A 14,195-nucleotide genomic window follows, 5' to 3' on the forward strand; every position below is an offset into this window, starting at 1 on the left:
CGGTCATAGCGCAGACCCATCCTGACTGCTGTAATAGTTTAGTTTGTATGCTTTGGAACATGGATGCCTCCTTCAAGTCATTAGTATATAATCTTGCTCACCCCCCACGGTTGATGATCCTTTTATCCACTTTTATATCTACACATTCTTCCATTACAATTCTTGCTGCCTATTCCTGAACAGTATATAAACTTTCTGTTTCCAAACAAACTCGATCTTCTGCTATCACTCCCAACCAGTTCCGCAACTATACCGTCAAACTCCGTCACAGTGTCTCCCCGAAGATCTTCTCGTTTCCTCACATTGCCTCGACTCTTCCCCATACGAGATACGGTTGTCCATCAACCCACTCCAGGTAGAAGACGGTCATTGCGACGTTCTTCCACCATGCCTGCCCCAATCGATGTCGTCGATCCCGTCTTGCCCGTGCGCGAGCTCGAGGCTGACGAGGAGTACGTGATGGTCGCCTTTGAGCGCCATGCAAGCCACTGCACTCGATGCGCGGATCCTCTCAAAGCGCGCAAAGAAGACCGCTCCCTCTGCGAGCGTGGACACCAATATGCCGTTGACGTCGCCGACTACCTGTACAGCAAGAACGGAAAGTCGTACTCGACCCTCGACCGTGAGCGCAACCAGCCTACTCTCGTCAAGATCCCCCGCGACTGTCGGGCTGTCCGCGCACTGCTCCTCGCCATTGAAGATGGTCTGCGCCTGAACCACAAAGAACAGGGTGCTGTCCAGCCCCCTCGGTCACCGTCACCTATCATCACCTACGACCGGACTTACCCCGTGCCTCCTCGCCGATCGACAAGCCCACAACAGCAGCCCGTTCAGTATACTGAGATCATTGAGCGTGAGCCCCGTGATACGATGCGTCGTCGGGTCATTGTCTACTCTTCTCCTCGCAGCTCCCCTAGCCGGAGCTCCCCCAGCCGGGGCTCGCTGTATGAGTCTGACGCAGCGGAGCGCAGACGCTTCAGGGAGTCCTCGCGGGTCTACAGACCCACCGAATACCACCGTTGAGCGTTTCCACCCATCCAGATTCTGGTTTATCTTACATTCTACCTCTACGGACCACTATAAAGCCGTGCTGCAGGCAGTGCTATTCGATCTCTGTCGTCTTTGCACACACACACACACACACACACACACACACACACACACACACAGACACGATTCAGCCGGGCAGGGCCCAGCTCATGCGCGAATCCATAACACGCACAATGTGCCCATCCGATTCCAGTCTTAACAGGGACGGATGTTCGCGCCGATTGGCGTCTTCAGTGGGTTTTGTTCCCTCGCAAAGAATGGTTTCCTATGTGAATTAGCCATCTTACTTTGAAGACATTGCCTCTACGCTGTCCAAAAGGACAGCTTTCCCAAAAAACCCCCCAAAACAAACAGGGAAAATCCAAGAAAGTGAATAAAAAAAGGTGGTGTTTACAACAAGTTGCAAGTTTGGTTTGTTGGATCTTTCAGTTGATGTGATTGGAAGAAGGCATGCATGCAGGGAGTGAGTCATGAGCTTTTACTTTCTGCGAACTGTAGGCTTCAGCCTATGAGATTGGATGGAGTTTACTAATTGTACTTCTCCGCACACCCTCAACATTACATAACATTCATTGGGTGAAACTTTTCCTATGTTTACTATGTCTTTATGACTCGATGTATTTATGAAGATTGTGGAGAAAAGATACAAAAAAAAGAGAAGAAAAAAAAAACGATTTCTTGTACAGAATGGCCTTCCTTCGTATGTAAACTATAAAGTAGACCTATGGTACCGAGTAAGATAAACTACATCTTCTGAACAACGTAATTTCATAGGAATTCTACTGATCAGTGAGTCACAGGTAATTACTAGTAGCAATACATGTATACAAGTTACAACCCCACCTTTAATAGCATCGTTTAATGCTGTTCCCTTGTAGTGTATCTCCAACTAATGCATCCTGCACGTTGTGTTTATGCGAGTCAATACTGATCCCAGTAAGTTAAGACCGGCTGTAGATCAAGCGGGCTGTGGCTGTGCAGGCAGCAGGACACTGGTTCTCTACCTCCAGATGATTGCTATATAGAATATTGGAACTAAGTTAAATTTACTTCACTAGATCAGGAGGAAAACAAGAGTATGTGTGATATTAAGACTAGAACCATAGATTAGGGAGAGTGATCACCACCATAGATTTAACATATAGGGTATAAATTGGGTGAGAACTAATCCAATGGTAACCTTTCTGTGGAGGTGATATTTATCTTTACACTGTATAGTTTGGAGTTACGGTATCCCAAGCAGTCAAAGAAAACCAGACAGAAGGCATATAGATAAGATAGAATTTTGATCGAGCAAGGAGACTGATAGCTATAGGCATGTTTATTCATTCGGGGGCTAGCCCTATGGTGAGTTGAATACTGCTGTAGGTCTAGACCATCTTCCAGAACGTGCATTTGCCATTATAATACTTAGTCAAAACACAACAAGTGCCCTTGAGTGTTACAAGATAAACGTAGGTTACAACGGTTCTTCTTTGTTTAAACCTACTGCTACTCTGTGTAAAGATGAGAAAGTTCCCGCAAAGCTGACCTACAAAACCCAGAACCAGGAAACACCGAGGGTCGTCGATATCTTGAGTCCAAGCTCCCGGTAAATAGCTTTGATATCTTGTCGACTGATTAAGTTTCAAAGGAACAAACCCAGTGGAACGAGCGTCGTCTCCCATTCACTGCATCCGCCTCAACCGTGGTAAGCCCGAGGAGAAGATTACCGCCCTACCATGTCAGGAAGTTCCAGACCTTTCCCCTCATTTGGATTAACCTGATTTGTTCCTTTACGTAGAGTCTTGCCTGTTGCTGTGCTGAGCTCTGTTCCTGGTGGAACTCATTCAAGCTCAATTCTCCACTATCCCCAACGCGTTCTATACCAGGCTGGCCTTCTTTTCTATCCACTAAGCAGACGCCCCACCTATCTCCTGTCACATCTATTACTCTGTTGAAGTCACGGTCTAGTGTCCATCCTTTGTATTTTCTGTCTACAGTCATGCGTTGAAAGCAGTCTTCGCCAGAGGAAAGCTCCAACTCCCCGCTAAACCCATCTCTCAACATCACCCCCGAGCATACGGACACCCATCTCCTTCTTTAGATATCCCTTATCACCCCGAGAAGATGGCAGACAGATTCGAGCCCGACAAGCTACACAGCGAGCTAGATGTCCTGGTGAACTATACCGACATCGAAAGAGATCTTGAAAAACGCTTCCGAACCTCCTACTCACCCTTCACCCCCACCATCCACCGACCAATCGGCTCAGAGGCAGTCGACCAGTCCTCTCCCATGTCTACAACTTCTTACTTACTCAAAGCTCATCTCCCCACCGCGGCACCAGAGGAAGAGAACCGTACCCACGGCGAAAACGCACAGTACAGTAGTGAAGAGGAACCGTCTCTCAAGGCATCCATGCTCCAGGGGATCGGAACCATCGAGAAGAAGGAGCAGGTGTCCAAATGGCAAGGAAGTGTTGGATTGGACCGCCCTGTCTCGATGATGACGGGGATGATCCACAATCGAGAGCGTCTGAATGAGCTGGGGGAGTCCGAGATAGCGACCGAGAAGGCGACTGCGTACAGTGGATCTGACGATGGGGAGTGGTTAGTCTTGCATCGAGTCCTCAGGCAATGGGGCCTGTTTTCTAACAAGCAGCAAACAGTATTCAGCCGACAGGAGAGATTGAGATGAGCAACGATCCTGTCACAGAGGCACATGAAGCGTGGTCCAACAATGCGACAGACGAGACGGCAGATGATGAGAAGCCTGTTTTGTTTAAACGTGAGCGGAAGACCTCGCCAGAGTCTCCTGACGGCTTTGTCTTCAAGCGACGTCGTAGCGCTCGCATTGCTGCTTTGCTCACCAAGCCAGAGTAACAACTTCTCTTCGTTAATCTGGTGGTATGTGTGGACTGCTTCTCCGGAGGAACCATGGTGCTAAGATAAGTCTTTAGGTCGGTAGTTGTACATTAGTGTGTTGGATGGTGTTGGACACCTGATGACCTTTCTACTTTCTTGCTTTTGAAGATACACGATGCATCTCGACTAATTTCTAATACCGGGCATTGGGTGATGGACGCTAATTTGTATTGCAGGCTCTCTTGACGTAGGGAGCAATGCAGGGCATAGTGGCTGATATGTATTGACTAAGTGGAGTGGTACTGTTGGCGGGATTCTCCTAGTGTCGATGGGCATATCCCTTATATCATGGCTCTGGGCTGGTTCGGCTCATGAATAACAAGGAATCTAATTTGGCCCTCGCTAGGCTAGTGCAATGAGGAACAGCAGTAATTAGGCCACTACTACTTCCACGACAGATTTGTTGGAAGCTGTCTATTTCTTCAACGTCCATCTGCAGAACTATATGAAACGATGGGTTCTGCATTGTCCGAATCGGCATCCTCGCGTCAATTTATTCATACATCAGGGAAAATAAAATGTAAACAAAGCCTACCCTGTATTTTAAAGCTGTGGCGGTGCATCCTCAGAGCTTGAACAACAATAGTTATACAAGTCGGCTGACAATCCCGCAAACCTAACCGCCCACAAAAGCGATCACCATCTCTAGCGATAACAAGACACAACGAGAACAACAAGGACAACAACAACAAAAACCCCTCACTCCAACAGTAACGGAGGGTCAACCAAATATCCCCGATCAGATCGGCGGGTCGACAAGGTTTCCCAAAAACAAGAACACCAATTAGTTCCTAACCCGTAGATCGTCTCGGTTCAACCCTCCCGTTCAGATGTGACCACATGACACAGGCTACTAAAACCCATTAACCCCCCCGGATAGGATAGAAAAGGTGTATAAGCACCCTCCTTTAGGGAAGCACACGGACACTTAACGTGCATGAGAGTAGTGCCCGCCGCGGATTAAGCCGGCACTAAAGCAGCTCGAGGTATCTATATCGGCTAGCACGGCCCACAACTTGTTTTGATGATCGGAACTGGTCATGAGACGGTTTCCGTGCCGTTTTGAGTATACACCATGTTGGGGTCACCAGGTATATATGTATGTATCCATACAGAACCCGCCAGTATGGGACACTGACTCATGATTATGACATTGTCCTCCTGCTTGATATTTGAAAGCATGAACGCGCGGGCTGAGTACACGTGCCAAGCGTGAGAAGTCAGTTGCAATGAACGAACGAAGGAAATAGTAGACGAATTATGGAGAAAATATCGGTCATATTGAGTAGATGAAGCTTTCATAGGATATGTAGATGTACTATAGCCCTTAGTAGGGTACCCTGCATTGGCGATCGACCCAGTAGGTTATACATATCTAGCATCCCAACGGAGCCACTAGTGATCTGCAGGTCAGGAGGCCGGAGAAATTTTCATAGAGCCAAATTCTGTTGGAGATAGAGTTAGTCTAAGCAGGCTATTCTTGGATATGGTGATATAGCAAGAGTATTGTATGTACTGTACTAGTCACCCGTAGTCGCAGTCTTGCTTTTCGTGTCAGTGTAACAAATTTTCGCGTGATTATGATTTGTTGTAAATATTTTAACTCTACCTAGATTCCGAAAAAAAATCAGAAGATGAAATAAAGATAAAAGATCATTTAATGTCGCGAAAATGCAGTGGTTCAATAACTTGAGCAAAGACACAGCGAGTGCATAGGCTCTGTGGAAATCCCGAGATGGACCTGAACTGAAAGTCCTTGATTAAGCTCCATCATCACTTAGCGATAGGAACACAGACTATTATGAGTAGTAACAAATAATAAATCAAGGATTCCATCTCCAAGATATTTGGTAGTCTCTGAGGAGAGGTTGCAATGGCAATGCTCCAGAACAATGGAAGCCAAACAAAACCCACATTTCCAACTATACCACTTTCAGAGGTCACGTGTAACTATCGCGAGTCCAAAGTTCTCCGCCGCATCTCCGATGATCTCGAATTCTTGAAATCAGGTGCCAAACGCCCCAACGTTCCATTTCCTTTCAACTAGAGCCGCCAAAATGGCCAAGAAAGGTAAGCACATATATCCTCTTCTCAATACGCCACGGAAATGATGTGCTACCAGTGCACGCCGATAGAACGCCCTAATTTGTGCGGAGCTGACAATGGATACAAACAGCCAAGTCTCGTACCGTCACCGTTCGTCTCATCTCCATGGCCATGACTGGCTTTTACCGGACGATGATCAGACCTCGTACCCATCGTCCCCTGAGCATGCTCAAATATGATCCCGTCGTGAAGAAGAAGGTGCTGTTCCTGGAAGCGACAAAGGGCGGAAGAGCGAAATAAAGCACGTTCTCTCGGTTCCTTCAAACGATCAACCGCACATATGCAGCTGAGATACAGGCGATGTCTGCTTCAGCTTCGAGACAGTGTCGACCAGCATAGTTACGAGACAACCTTCACTCGGTACGGTCCACCAAGTTGTGCGGTTGTCGCTCGATCTGCTATTCGAACGATACATCATGTACATTAGACAACATCAGTGCGGATAATTCTTGGAACTTTGTTATACTCCGGGATATTGTTGCGCTGTATATCACTTTGGGTTTGCATTCTGGCGTTTAAAGCAGTACAGTCTGGGTCAATCAATGTGTTCAATATACCATTTCTAGGATCCGACCATCTTTGCAACCACCTGTCTACCGAGATCTTTCACCCCTCGCACATTACCTCAAACAACTCAGTAACAACACCATGTACAACCTATATAGATACATTATGAAGAAAGATGTCTGGTTTCAAAACAGACTTTTTCACATCTGTCTGTTGAACCGAGCGCTGTAGCGATCACCTACTGAGCTTAGCGTATCTCACTAACCTTGATAACTCGGACAGATATTTACCTCTTGTTCTTCTTCCTCCACGAGCTGGCTACCTTTGATTATTGGGGCGGTTGCCATTCATAGAAGCGTGTCGACTGCTACCAGACGCGAGACTTGTAGGACTTGTCTTGCGCTCAAAGCATCTAGAATCAGCTCTTGTCAGGCGTCTTGGCTGAGGTGAGGTTGGGACCCTAGCTCTTTTGTTGGTGGAGTCTGGTCTCTCAGCACCCTCGTGGTCCAAGGTTTTACTACTTGATGGAGGCAAGTAATTCTGATGCGCGAACTGCTCTTGGCTGCGCACTTCAGGCGTCTGCCGATTGTTCCTACTATAGGTTCTTCGGTGCGTTCGGCCAGGTAGCGGCATTTGCGATATATCCTTCTGCTCATGGCAGTTTTCAGAGTCCGGAGCCTTGCGCTTTTCACTGTTTATTGATGGACTGTGCGCTTCAAATGTGACTGCTTTTGGTGCTACCGTGGAGGTTTTCATCTTTTCCGGGATGGGAGGAAGCTGGCTAACTGACTGGCTAGCCCCAGGATGTTGGTCCTTTCTTTCCAATGGAGTGCTATCTCTTGACTGTACGTTTGTGTCCTCTGTTCTTGCAGCATACTGTTTCTCAGCAGAGCTGGCTGCCACTGGACTGCCCCCATTTGGATCAATCAGGTCATTGGGTTTTTCGGTAACGATATTTTCCTCCGGTGTCGAAACTAGCATGGCTGCAAAGTCGATCGGAATTTGGTCGGATATTGAACATGCCGGAGATAGTTGTCGAACGCTTGAGAATGGTACAATGCTGTTCGACTGCTGAGAGTCCGGGATGCATGGAAGTTTCACATCAGCCACTTCGAGGTTCCTAGTTTTTAGACCCTCGTTGACCGGAGAGGAATGTACACTTCTCTGGAAACTCTGTGTCCGATAGATAAATTCTGTAGTTTGGACAACGTCGTTTTCAGAGGCTCCGCGGCTTCCCTGGGGCGTTATGGATATACTTTTAGCAGCATCAGCATCGCGGCAAGTAAAAGTATCTCCACCCATAGGTTCGGTCAATGTAGTACTAGTAGCTTCTGAGCTGTTCTTCCATCCTACTGGCTGTAGGAGCGCTACCAGCCTGTTCCAAGTTTCAGAGAACGGTTCCTTTGGAGATACAGTATCCACCAGATCAAGTGATTCTTTAATTTTCTTTACCCAATGTTCCGAATCTTGGACTCGCCGCAGCAAAGTGTGTATCTCGGATTTCGCCTTCGACTTACCAGTCTCGAGGCTTACCCTTGCTGATGTTTCTATTGAAAGCTCTTCCTGAATTTTTGTGTACTCTTCTTCCTTCGATAGGAGGCTTTTCTGAAGTATGTCAAGTTTGTCTTGTAACAGCTTAGATGATACACTGCCCTCTTCCTTGGTCACAACGAGCTCCTTTTCAAGGCAGACAGCTTTTTCGTTAGCTTCATGGAGCTGTCTTTGCATGCATGACACCTGCGTTGCGATCGATGTTTCCTTCTCCCGAAGTCGGTTGACCTCCGCAGTTTGCTCCGCAAGTGAGATTTCTTTCTCCATACAGTTGCTTTCGAGGGCATTTATCTGTTCAGCTTTTGCCAATACCTTCGGGGATCAGTAAAAGCTTTGTGTTGGGAGCAACCATACGCTCACCAAACATTCAGTTTCATTCTGCTTCTTCATATGCGTTGTTTCACTCTCAACCTTTGCATTGTCAGCAAATATCCAGGTACTTGCTAGCATCGTGGCGTACCAGTGCTTTTTGCGCCTCCGCTAATTCACCCTGGACTCTTTCAACACTCTTGCGCAGTTCGCCCTTCTCTCTTAACAATTCATGAATTTGTTGTTCATATTTGACTCTATGTTGATCTCGGGAGATGACGCTGGCTCTATTGAGCTCCTCACGGATTTTGGACTCTATGACCTTAACTTCGTCTTGTAGTGTGATTGCCTCTGATTCGAACCTGTTTGCGCGGGCTTCTGCTTCCTGGCCCTTCGTAACGACTTCGAGCAATGACAGCCTCATCTCTTCATTTTCAGTCGCTCTGCTCCTGAGGCTTTCGTCAGTAGTTCTCAGCTTGTCTGATAATTGTTGTATCCTAAGGTCAAGTTCAGCCCTTTCTTTAATTTCTGCGGCTGTAGGCTCGGTTGTTTCTGTGGCTTGTAGCTCAGAGAGCCGGGTTTCAAGCTGTTCCAGTTGCTGGGCGAGGCTATTCTCTTTCTTCTGAACACTTTCCAAGAAGGTACGGAGCTTATCGATGCTTGGTGCACAAGCTTCAAGCCTCTCATATAGGCCGATGCATGTAACTTCATTTGCGGCGAGACGTTTGAGTAAAGCAGATTCACTTCCCACATTTTCCCGAACAGACTCGAGCTGCTCTGTTAGAAACCGTGCCCTATCTCCATTCATCTTAGAGCTTTTTTCGATGACCGCTGTCAAGTCTTCCGTAAGAGACTTAATTCTGAAGATGATTAGCCATACTTTTCCTCGGACGGTCCGTCAAGCCGTCAGTAACTTACTGAGATGAACACTCTTGAACAGTCGCGTTACACTGCTTAAAGTCCAACTTTTCCTGGGAATGGTTCTCGGCCAAGCACCTAAACGATTTATGAAACTCTTCTAGTATTTGTTTCATCATTGATTTTGCAGATGCTTGAGATTTATCAGCTTGCTTTGTCACAGTTCCAAATCCAGAATCAAGCTTTTTTAGCATTTCGAGCTGGTCAGCCCTGATCAGCCCTATCCTTTTCGCCTGGAGACGTGAGTGATCTTGTATATATGTCTCTAACAAGGCCGATCTTTTCTTTTCATCGGATAAACGCTCCTGAACAGAGCTTGTCTTTTCCTCTGCGTTCTTCAAAGCCTGCTTCATGGAATTGATCAACGTTTGTGATTCGACAAGATAACTTTGGCTCTTCTCAACAATACTAGAAGCCTGGGACAGCTGCTCCCTTGTATCAGCAACTGTGATTTTTATTTCCGTTTTATCATTATCTAGCGATGCTTTTGTCAGTTTAAGCTGAGTTGTTTCCACGCGAAGTGCTTTGTAACCAGAACCCAGCTCGTTAAGGATGTATTTGAACTTCGCTATTTTCGCCTTCCAAGCCTCTAGTTGAGTCTTATATGCCCTGGACTCCGAAGCCTTTTGCTGTATCTCATTACTGAGGACGTCGAGTTGGCTTCTCAAAGCAAGATTGTCTTGTATAAGCTGTGAAACATGGGCCTCCATCTGTTCTTTCTCGCTGGAAGCCACAGCGTCATTGTCTTCTCGGGCTTTAATCTTAGCAAACAGGAGTTGAACTAGGTCCTCCTCAGACAGGTCTGCATTGCTATTTTCAAGCAAAAAGGCAGGCTGTCTTGACGTGATCTTTTTTCCACTCATTCGACGATGCTTCGAGACTCTTGACTTGCTATTCGTAGGAGACAGTGAAACACTTCTCTCGTCCTCGTGTGCTAGGTGCTCAGCAATACATGACTTTTTCAACTTTACCGTGCGCTGTTTGGGTGACTGTGGAAATCTGTCGTGGATCTTGTTTTGATCAGTGCCACATATTTCGTAGACTGTAAGTATCCTCCTACCTTTCTCTTAAAGAGAGCAACTGACTTTATGGCTGTAATCATATCAGCGTAGCCAGGCAAGTATAACTGACCCACCTACTTTGTGGCTCATTTTCCGGTGATAGAAGTTGACCATTGGTAACGGATGGAAAAAGGACGGCTACTTCACATTGAGCTTGGCTGTGTTCCGACTGATGAACAGTGGAGGTAAGGACATTGTCTATTCTAGCGGCAGATTCTACTTTGCTACCCACAGTCTCTAACTCTTGAGCAGGAATTTCCGACGATGAAGAAGAGGCCGTTGTGTTTTGGCGATTCGAGCTGCTTTCCATATTATTCGACCGAGCGGAAATATGTCTGAATATTTCCTTAGCAGAATGAACGCAAGCCAATGAAAAGCTGTCTTACTTTGACTGGTGGTTCTGGGCTGTACGATCAGGCTTCCTGGTTCTATTTAGCCCTGTTTGCAGGACGCTATTGTTGTGAGGCGGCGGAATAGCTGAAGCTTGTTTAACTGGTGGATGAAACGTGAATGTCTTTCCATGCTGTGCAGGCTTGGCAAAAGAGAAAGCCGTCAGGTCAATGCCAGAACTCCGTGGGCGTTGTACAAGGGATGCCGCAGGTTGGTTCTGGATAGCTGTTCGATTTAACTCTGAACCCTTCTCTAGGACTGTTTTAAGATTAGGCGAGACAGGTTCGGTGTTAGATCCAGCCACTTGTAGCAAGAGCATCTCTTCATCATCTCCAATGTCATTGAGTTCACTGTCTCTTTCTCTCTCGGACATAGTCGAATGATCACCCACTAGCGGGTCAGGGCTTACGTTCCCCATGTTGAGTTAAGCGGTACAGCATGTCCTCATCAGAGTCAATCGTATGTCCAGAGAAAAAAGAGTAGCCGACAGGAACTTGGGTGTTTGCTGAGAATTAATCGCTTCTCTAACGTACAATTGCAGGTAATATGGATCGAACGGGTCGGTAAGACACCCTGTGGAAATGGAAAGATAGGGAGTGGATGGAAGTGATTTCGCCATGAACACCCCAGAAGACAGTTCCCGTGATGGAGTACTTTGTATTAGGAAGGAGCACAAAGCAACCTGAGAATTACGGCTCTCACGCATGACAGAAACCCTATCTTATATGCGGCAGCTTCATCACCGTATCTCCTACTACTACTCGAAATTCCTGTCGTAAAATTTATTATCTCGAGTATACGTTCGACGACAGTTAGTGGTAACCACTGGGAGCTTGATTATCACATCAATAGTATAGTAGAATTTACTCCATACCCTCGGCATGGATTCACTTGCTCTTGAGATTCGACTCTCTATCCATGTTTGGGTCCAGATAGCCTACATAGTATACCCCTTCTAAATTTAGAACTGCTCCGATTCAAAGGATTTAGGTCAGAGGCAGAGACTTGCCACATATAGAATCGATCTAAAAGAGGAGATATGTTGTTCACCTTGAATTACGCACAGACGTGTGTATCTGTACCCTTCCAATTTGACCATAGCGATCATCCGCTATCCAAACGCCAAAACGGTTTCTATGGCACAACCCAAGCAACAAAGCGTTCGACTGCTACCGAAAACTGATTTGATGGGAGCAATTGAAGTCAGCCTAGCAGAGAGTTTTAAATCACATCTCGCTTAAAGTGAAACTCCGGCACTTCTGCGGTTTCCTCCTCCTGGCGCCTCGGGCGTTTCTCTCATTGGTTGCGGCGTCGATGCTAAGGGCGGTTATCACCAGGATCAACATAGCATCACACCCCCAGTCGTCTCTTGCGAACATGATTCGCTCCGTGAATCCAACTTTAGGTTCTTCAGCACAGCTGTATAGACCACTTAATGGGGTAGAATCTGCCTCCTCATCCTTCAAGGCTTGGGACTGTTGCTGGTACCCTATCACAAGGTTGTACCTGTCATACAGCCTTTGACTTCGTATTCATGTAGCGCCCACGATGTTGTGCTTGAGCTTGCTATATAGACTAACTATTGACTTTATCGTTGTGTCTTCCACCTAACTGTCTTTATACATCTCGTATATCTATAACTTTTCAGAATAAGAAAAGCCATTTTCACACTCAAAGACACAGTACCAGGACTTGAAGATCTTGCCAATTTCCTTCCCATTTCGCTGGGAATCACCAACATGTCCTGGGAAACTGCCTACGCCTGCATTATCATCACTACTCTTACGGCGCAGTCAAGAGCACAGGGACTGATAACCGACGTCGAAGGAGATGGATATGGATATGGTACAAAATCAACCTCCAAGTCAATGTCAGCGGGGATGATCGTGCTATGCGTCGTCGCAGGATTAGTGGTTCTCATCGGAAGTCCGTTTCCCTAAATTTATCTCCTATCGCTCCAATCCCAGCTCTATGCTACTTAGGGAGGTTTACTGACCCCAGTCACTCTACAGTCCTCACAACAACTTTGTTCATCGTCGCCAAAAGACGCCAATGGGCCATGCGCGAGGTCATTACACGGTCTGCTCGACGAGCTACGCAGGCCATCAAGACCCCCTTGTCTGCCAGGTTTCCGAAATCTCAGGTCCCACGAGGAATGGGCTCGGAATACTCTACCAATCGAGCCGAGGAAAGAAGCCAAAAGCCGAAGGTCAACCCAAGACACAACGATATAGAGAAGAACTCTCTGATCACGGAAACGGAAAAGGCTAGAAATGGGGGCAACGGTCGGACGTGGGGGTCATTGTTCTCCTTTCGTCATCCATAGATAATGTTGGTTCATTCTCCTTTTACATGTCTGGACTGGCTTGGAGTATATTTGCTGGTTTATAGCGATGACTTATGTATTGTCTGGATTTAGGCGTGCTTGATGCATTGTATCGTGGACTTCTCTTGCGTTGAATGTTTCGAGCTCTAGGACAGAATACTTCCTTTACTATTCTTAGATTTTAGGATTCGATCATCAATACCTCCGGTCGAATTGAAAAAGACCCTTAGAAAGCGACGGTCCGACAGTTAAACAGGTTTAGTCATAGATTCAACTACCTCCCAATATGAACCTCGCTTCGCCAAACGATCTTCAATCCGGAGTCCTAATACGAACTGACGAGCCAAGACATAAATCGCAACCCTAACACCACCATAAATGAAAATACGACAGCAAAGCCCACACACCACGCGATCCTTCGCCACGAGAAGAAGGCCACACTAGATCCGCTCTACCCCTGGCACCTACAGATCTAAGAATCCCGCCGATCGAAGGTGATTTCCCCAAAGGAGTGACATGCATTAGCCCGAGGCACTTGCTCACGTCGCGTGGCTTACTTTACATCTAAACCGCCCTTCCGCGTCGCTTTTCCAATTTCCAGAGTCGCCACCTCAATCTACTCGCGCGAAAAGGTTTTCCGCACGTCGAGATTATTTCTCGTACCCACAACATCCACTTCAATGCAACCTCTCCCAGCCGGAGCAATGCACAACACATGATTATACGTTATGGTACTCGCTTAATTGCCACTTCATCTCGTTTATAGATTATTCAGAGAAATGGTGATCAACGTCGACAACGGCGTACCAGACTTGCTTGCCCCCGACAACAGTCTAATTCAAGGCTATACGTCCTGTGTCAAGCATACCAAAGCAACATACCATTGGCCAGGAACCTCAGTGCAGGGCCAGGGGTCCTTCAAATCGAATATAGAACAAGATCTCACTTAAGCACGGTCAGCTCTCGACGTAGAATCAGCAACGCAAGTACCTGAGACAAGCCCCAAGAAGCGGCTGGCCCAAGTGGGCAGAATAAAAAAATTAATAAAAGCAGAAAAGAAAAAAAGAGAGC

At 46.8% G+C, this 14,195-nt stretch overlaps 5 protein-coding genes across 5 annotated transcripts; 4 read left to right on the forward strand and 1 right to left on the reverse strand.

The window, feature by feature from the left end:
* Positions 1 to 387: 387 nt before the first annotated feature.
* Positions 388 to 1,023, forward strand: ABOM_011347 (uncharacterized protein; the record flags this gene model as incomplete). Its single annotated transcript, XM_022538475.1, has 1 exon — positions 388 to 1,023. One exon carries the CDS (start codon positions 388 to 390, stop codon positions 1,021 to 1,023), a length of 636 nt encoding a protein of 211 aa, XP_022383688.1.
* A 2,136-nt stretch (positions 1,024 to 3,159) lies between these two features.
* On the forward strand, positions 3,160 to 3,914 carry ABOM_011348 (uncharacterized protein; the record flags this gene model as incomplete). The annotated part of the gene is made up of 2 exons (XM_022538476.1): positions 3,160 to 3,641; positions 3,701 to 3,914. The coding sequence occupies 2 exons, from the start codon at positions 3,160 to 3,162 to the stop codon at positions 3,912 to 3,914; spliced, it is 696 nt and encodes a 231-aa protein (XP_022383695.1).
* Positions 3,915 to 6,013: 2,099 nt separating this feature from the next.
* ABOM_011349 (mitochondrial 54S ribosomal protein bL33m) lies at positions 6,014 to 6,302 on the forward strand (the record flags this gene model as incomplete). The annotated part of the gene is made up of 2 exons (XM_022538477.1): positions 6,014 to 6,026; positions 6,133 to 6,302. The coding sequence occupies 2 exons, from the start codon at positions 6,014 to 6,016 to the stop codon at positions 6,300 to 6,302; spliced, it is 183 nt and encodes a 60-aa protein (XP_022383696.1).
* Positions 6,303 to 6,887: 585 nt separating this feature from the next.
* Positions 6,888 to 11,216, reverse strand: ABOM_011350 (uncharacterized protein; the record flags this gene model as incomplete). Its single annotated transcript, XM_022538478.1, has 7 exons — positions 6,888 to 8,432; positions 8,481 to 8,531; positions 8,581 to 9,289; positions 9,348 to 10,357; positions 10,408 to 10,439; positions 10,487 to 10,743; positions 10,795 to 11,216. The coding sequence occupies 7 exons, from the start codon at positions 11,214 to 11,216 to the stop codon at positions 6,888 to 6,890; spliced, it is 4,026 nt and encodes a 1,341-aa protein (XP_022383707.1).
* A 1,321-nt stretch (positions 11,217 to 12,537) lies between these two features.
* Positions 12,538 to 13,124, forward strand: ABOM_011351 (uncharacterized protein; the record flags this gene model as incomplete). The annotated part of the gene is made up of 2 exons (XM_022538479.1): positions 12,538 to 12,724; positions 12,811 to 13,124. 2 exons carry the CDS (start codon positions 12,538 to 12,540, stop codon positions 13,122 to 13,124), a joined length of 501 nt encoding a protein of 166 aa, XP_022383706.1.
* Between the last annotated feature and the right edge of the window lie 1,071 nt (positions 13,125 to 14,195).

The sequence above is a fragment of the Aspergillus bombycis genome (assembly GCF_001792695.1).
Source record: "Aspergillus bombycis strain NRRL26010 chromosome Unknown contig00166, whole genome shotgun sequence".
NCBI classification, from domain to species: domain Eukaryota; kingdom Fungi; phylum Ascomycota; class Eurotiomycetes; order Eurotiales; family Aspergillaceae; genus Aspergillus; species Aspergillus bombycis.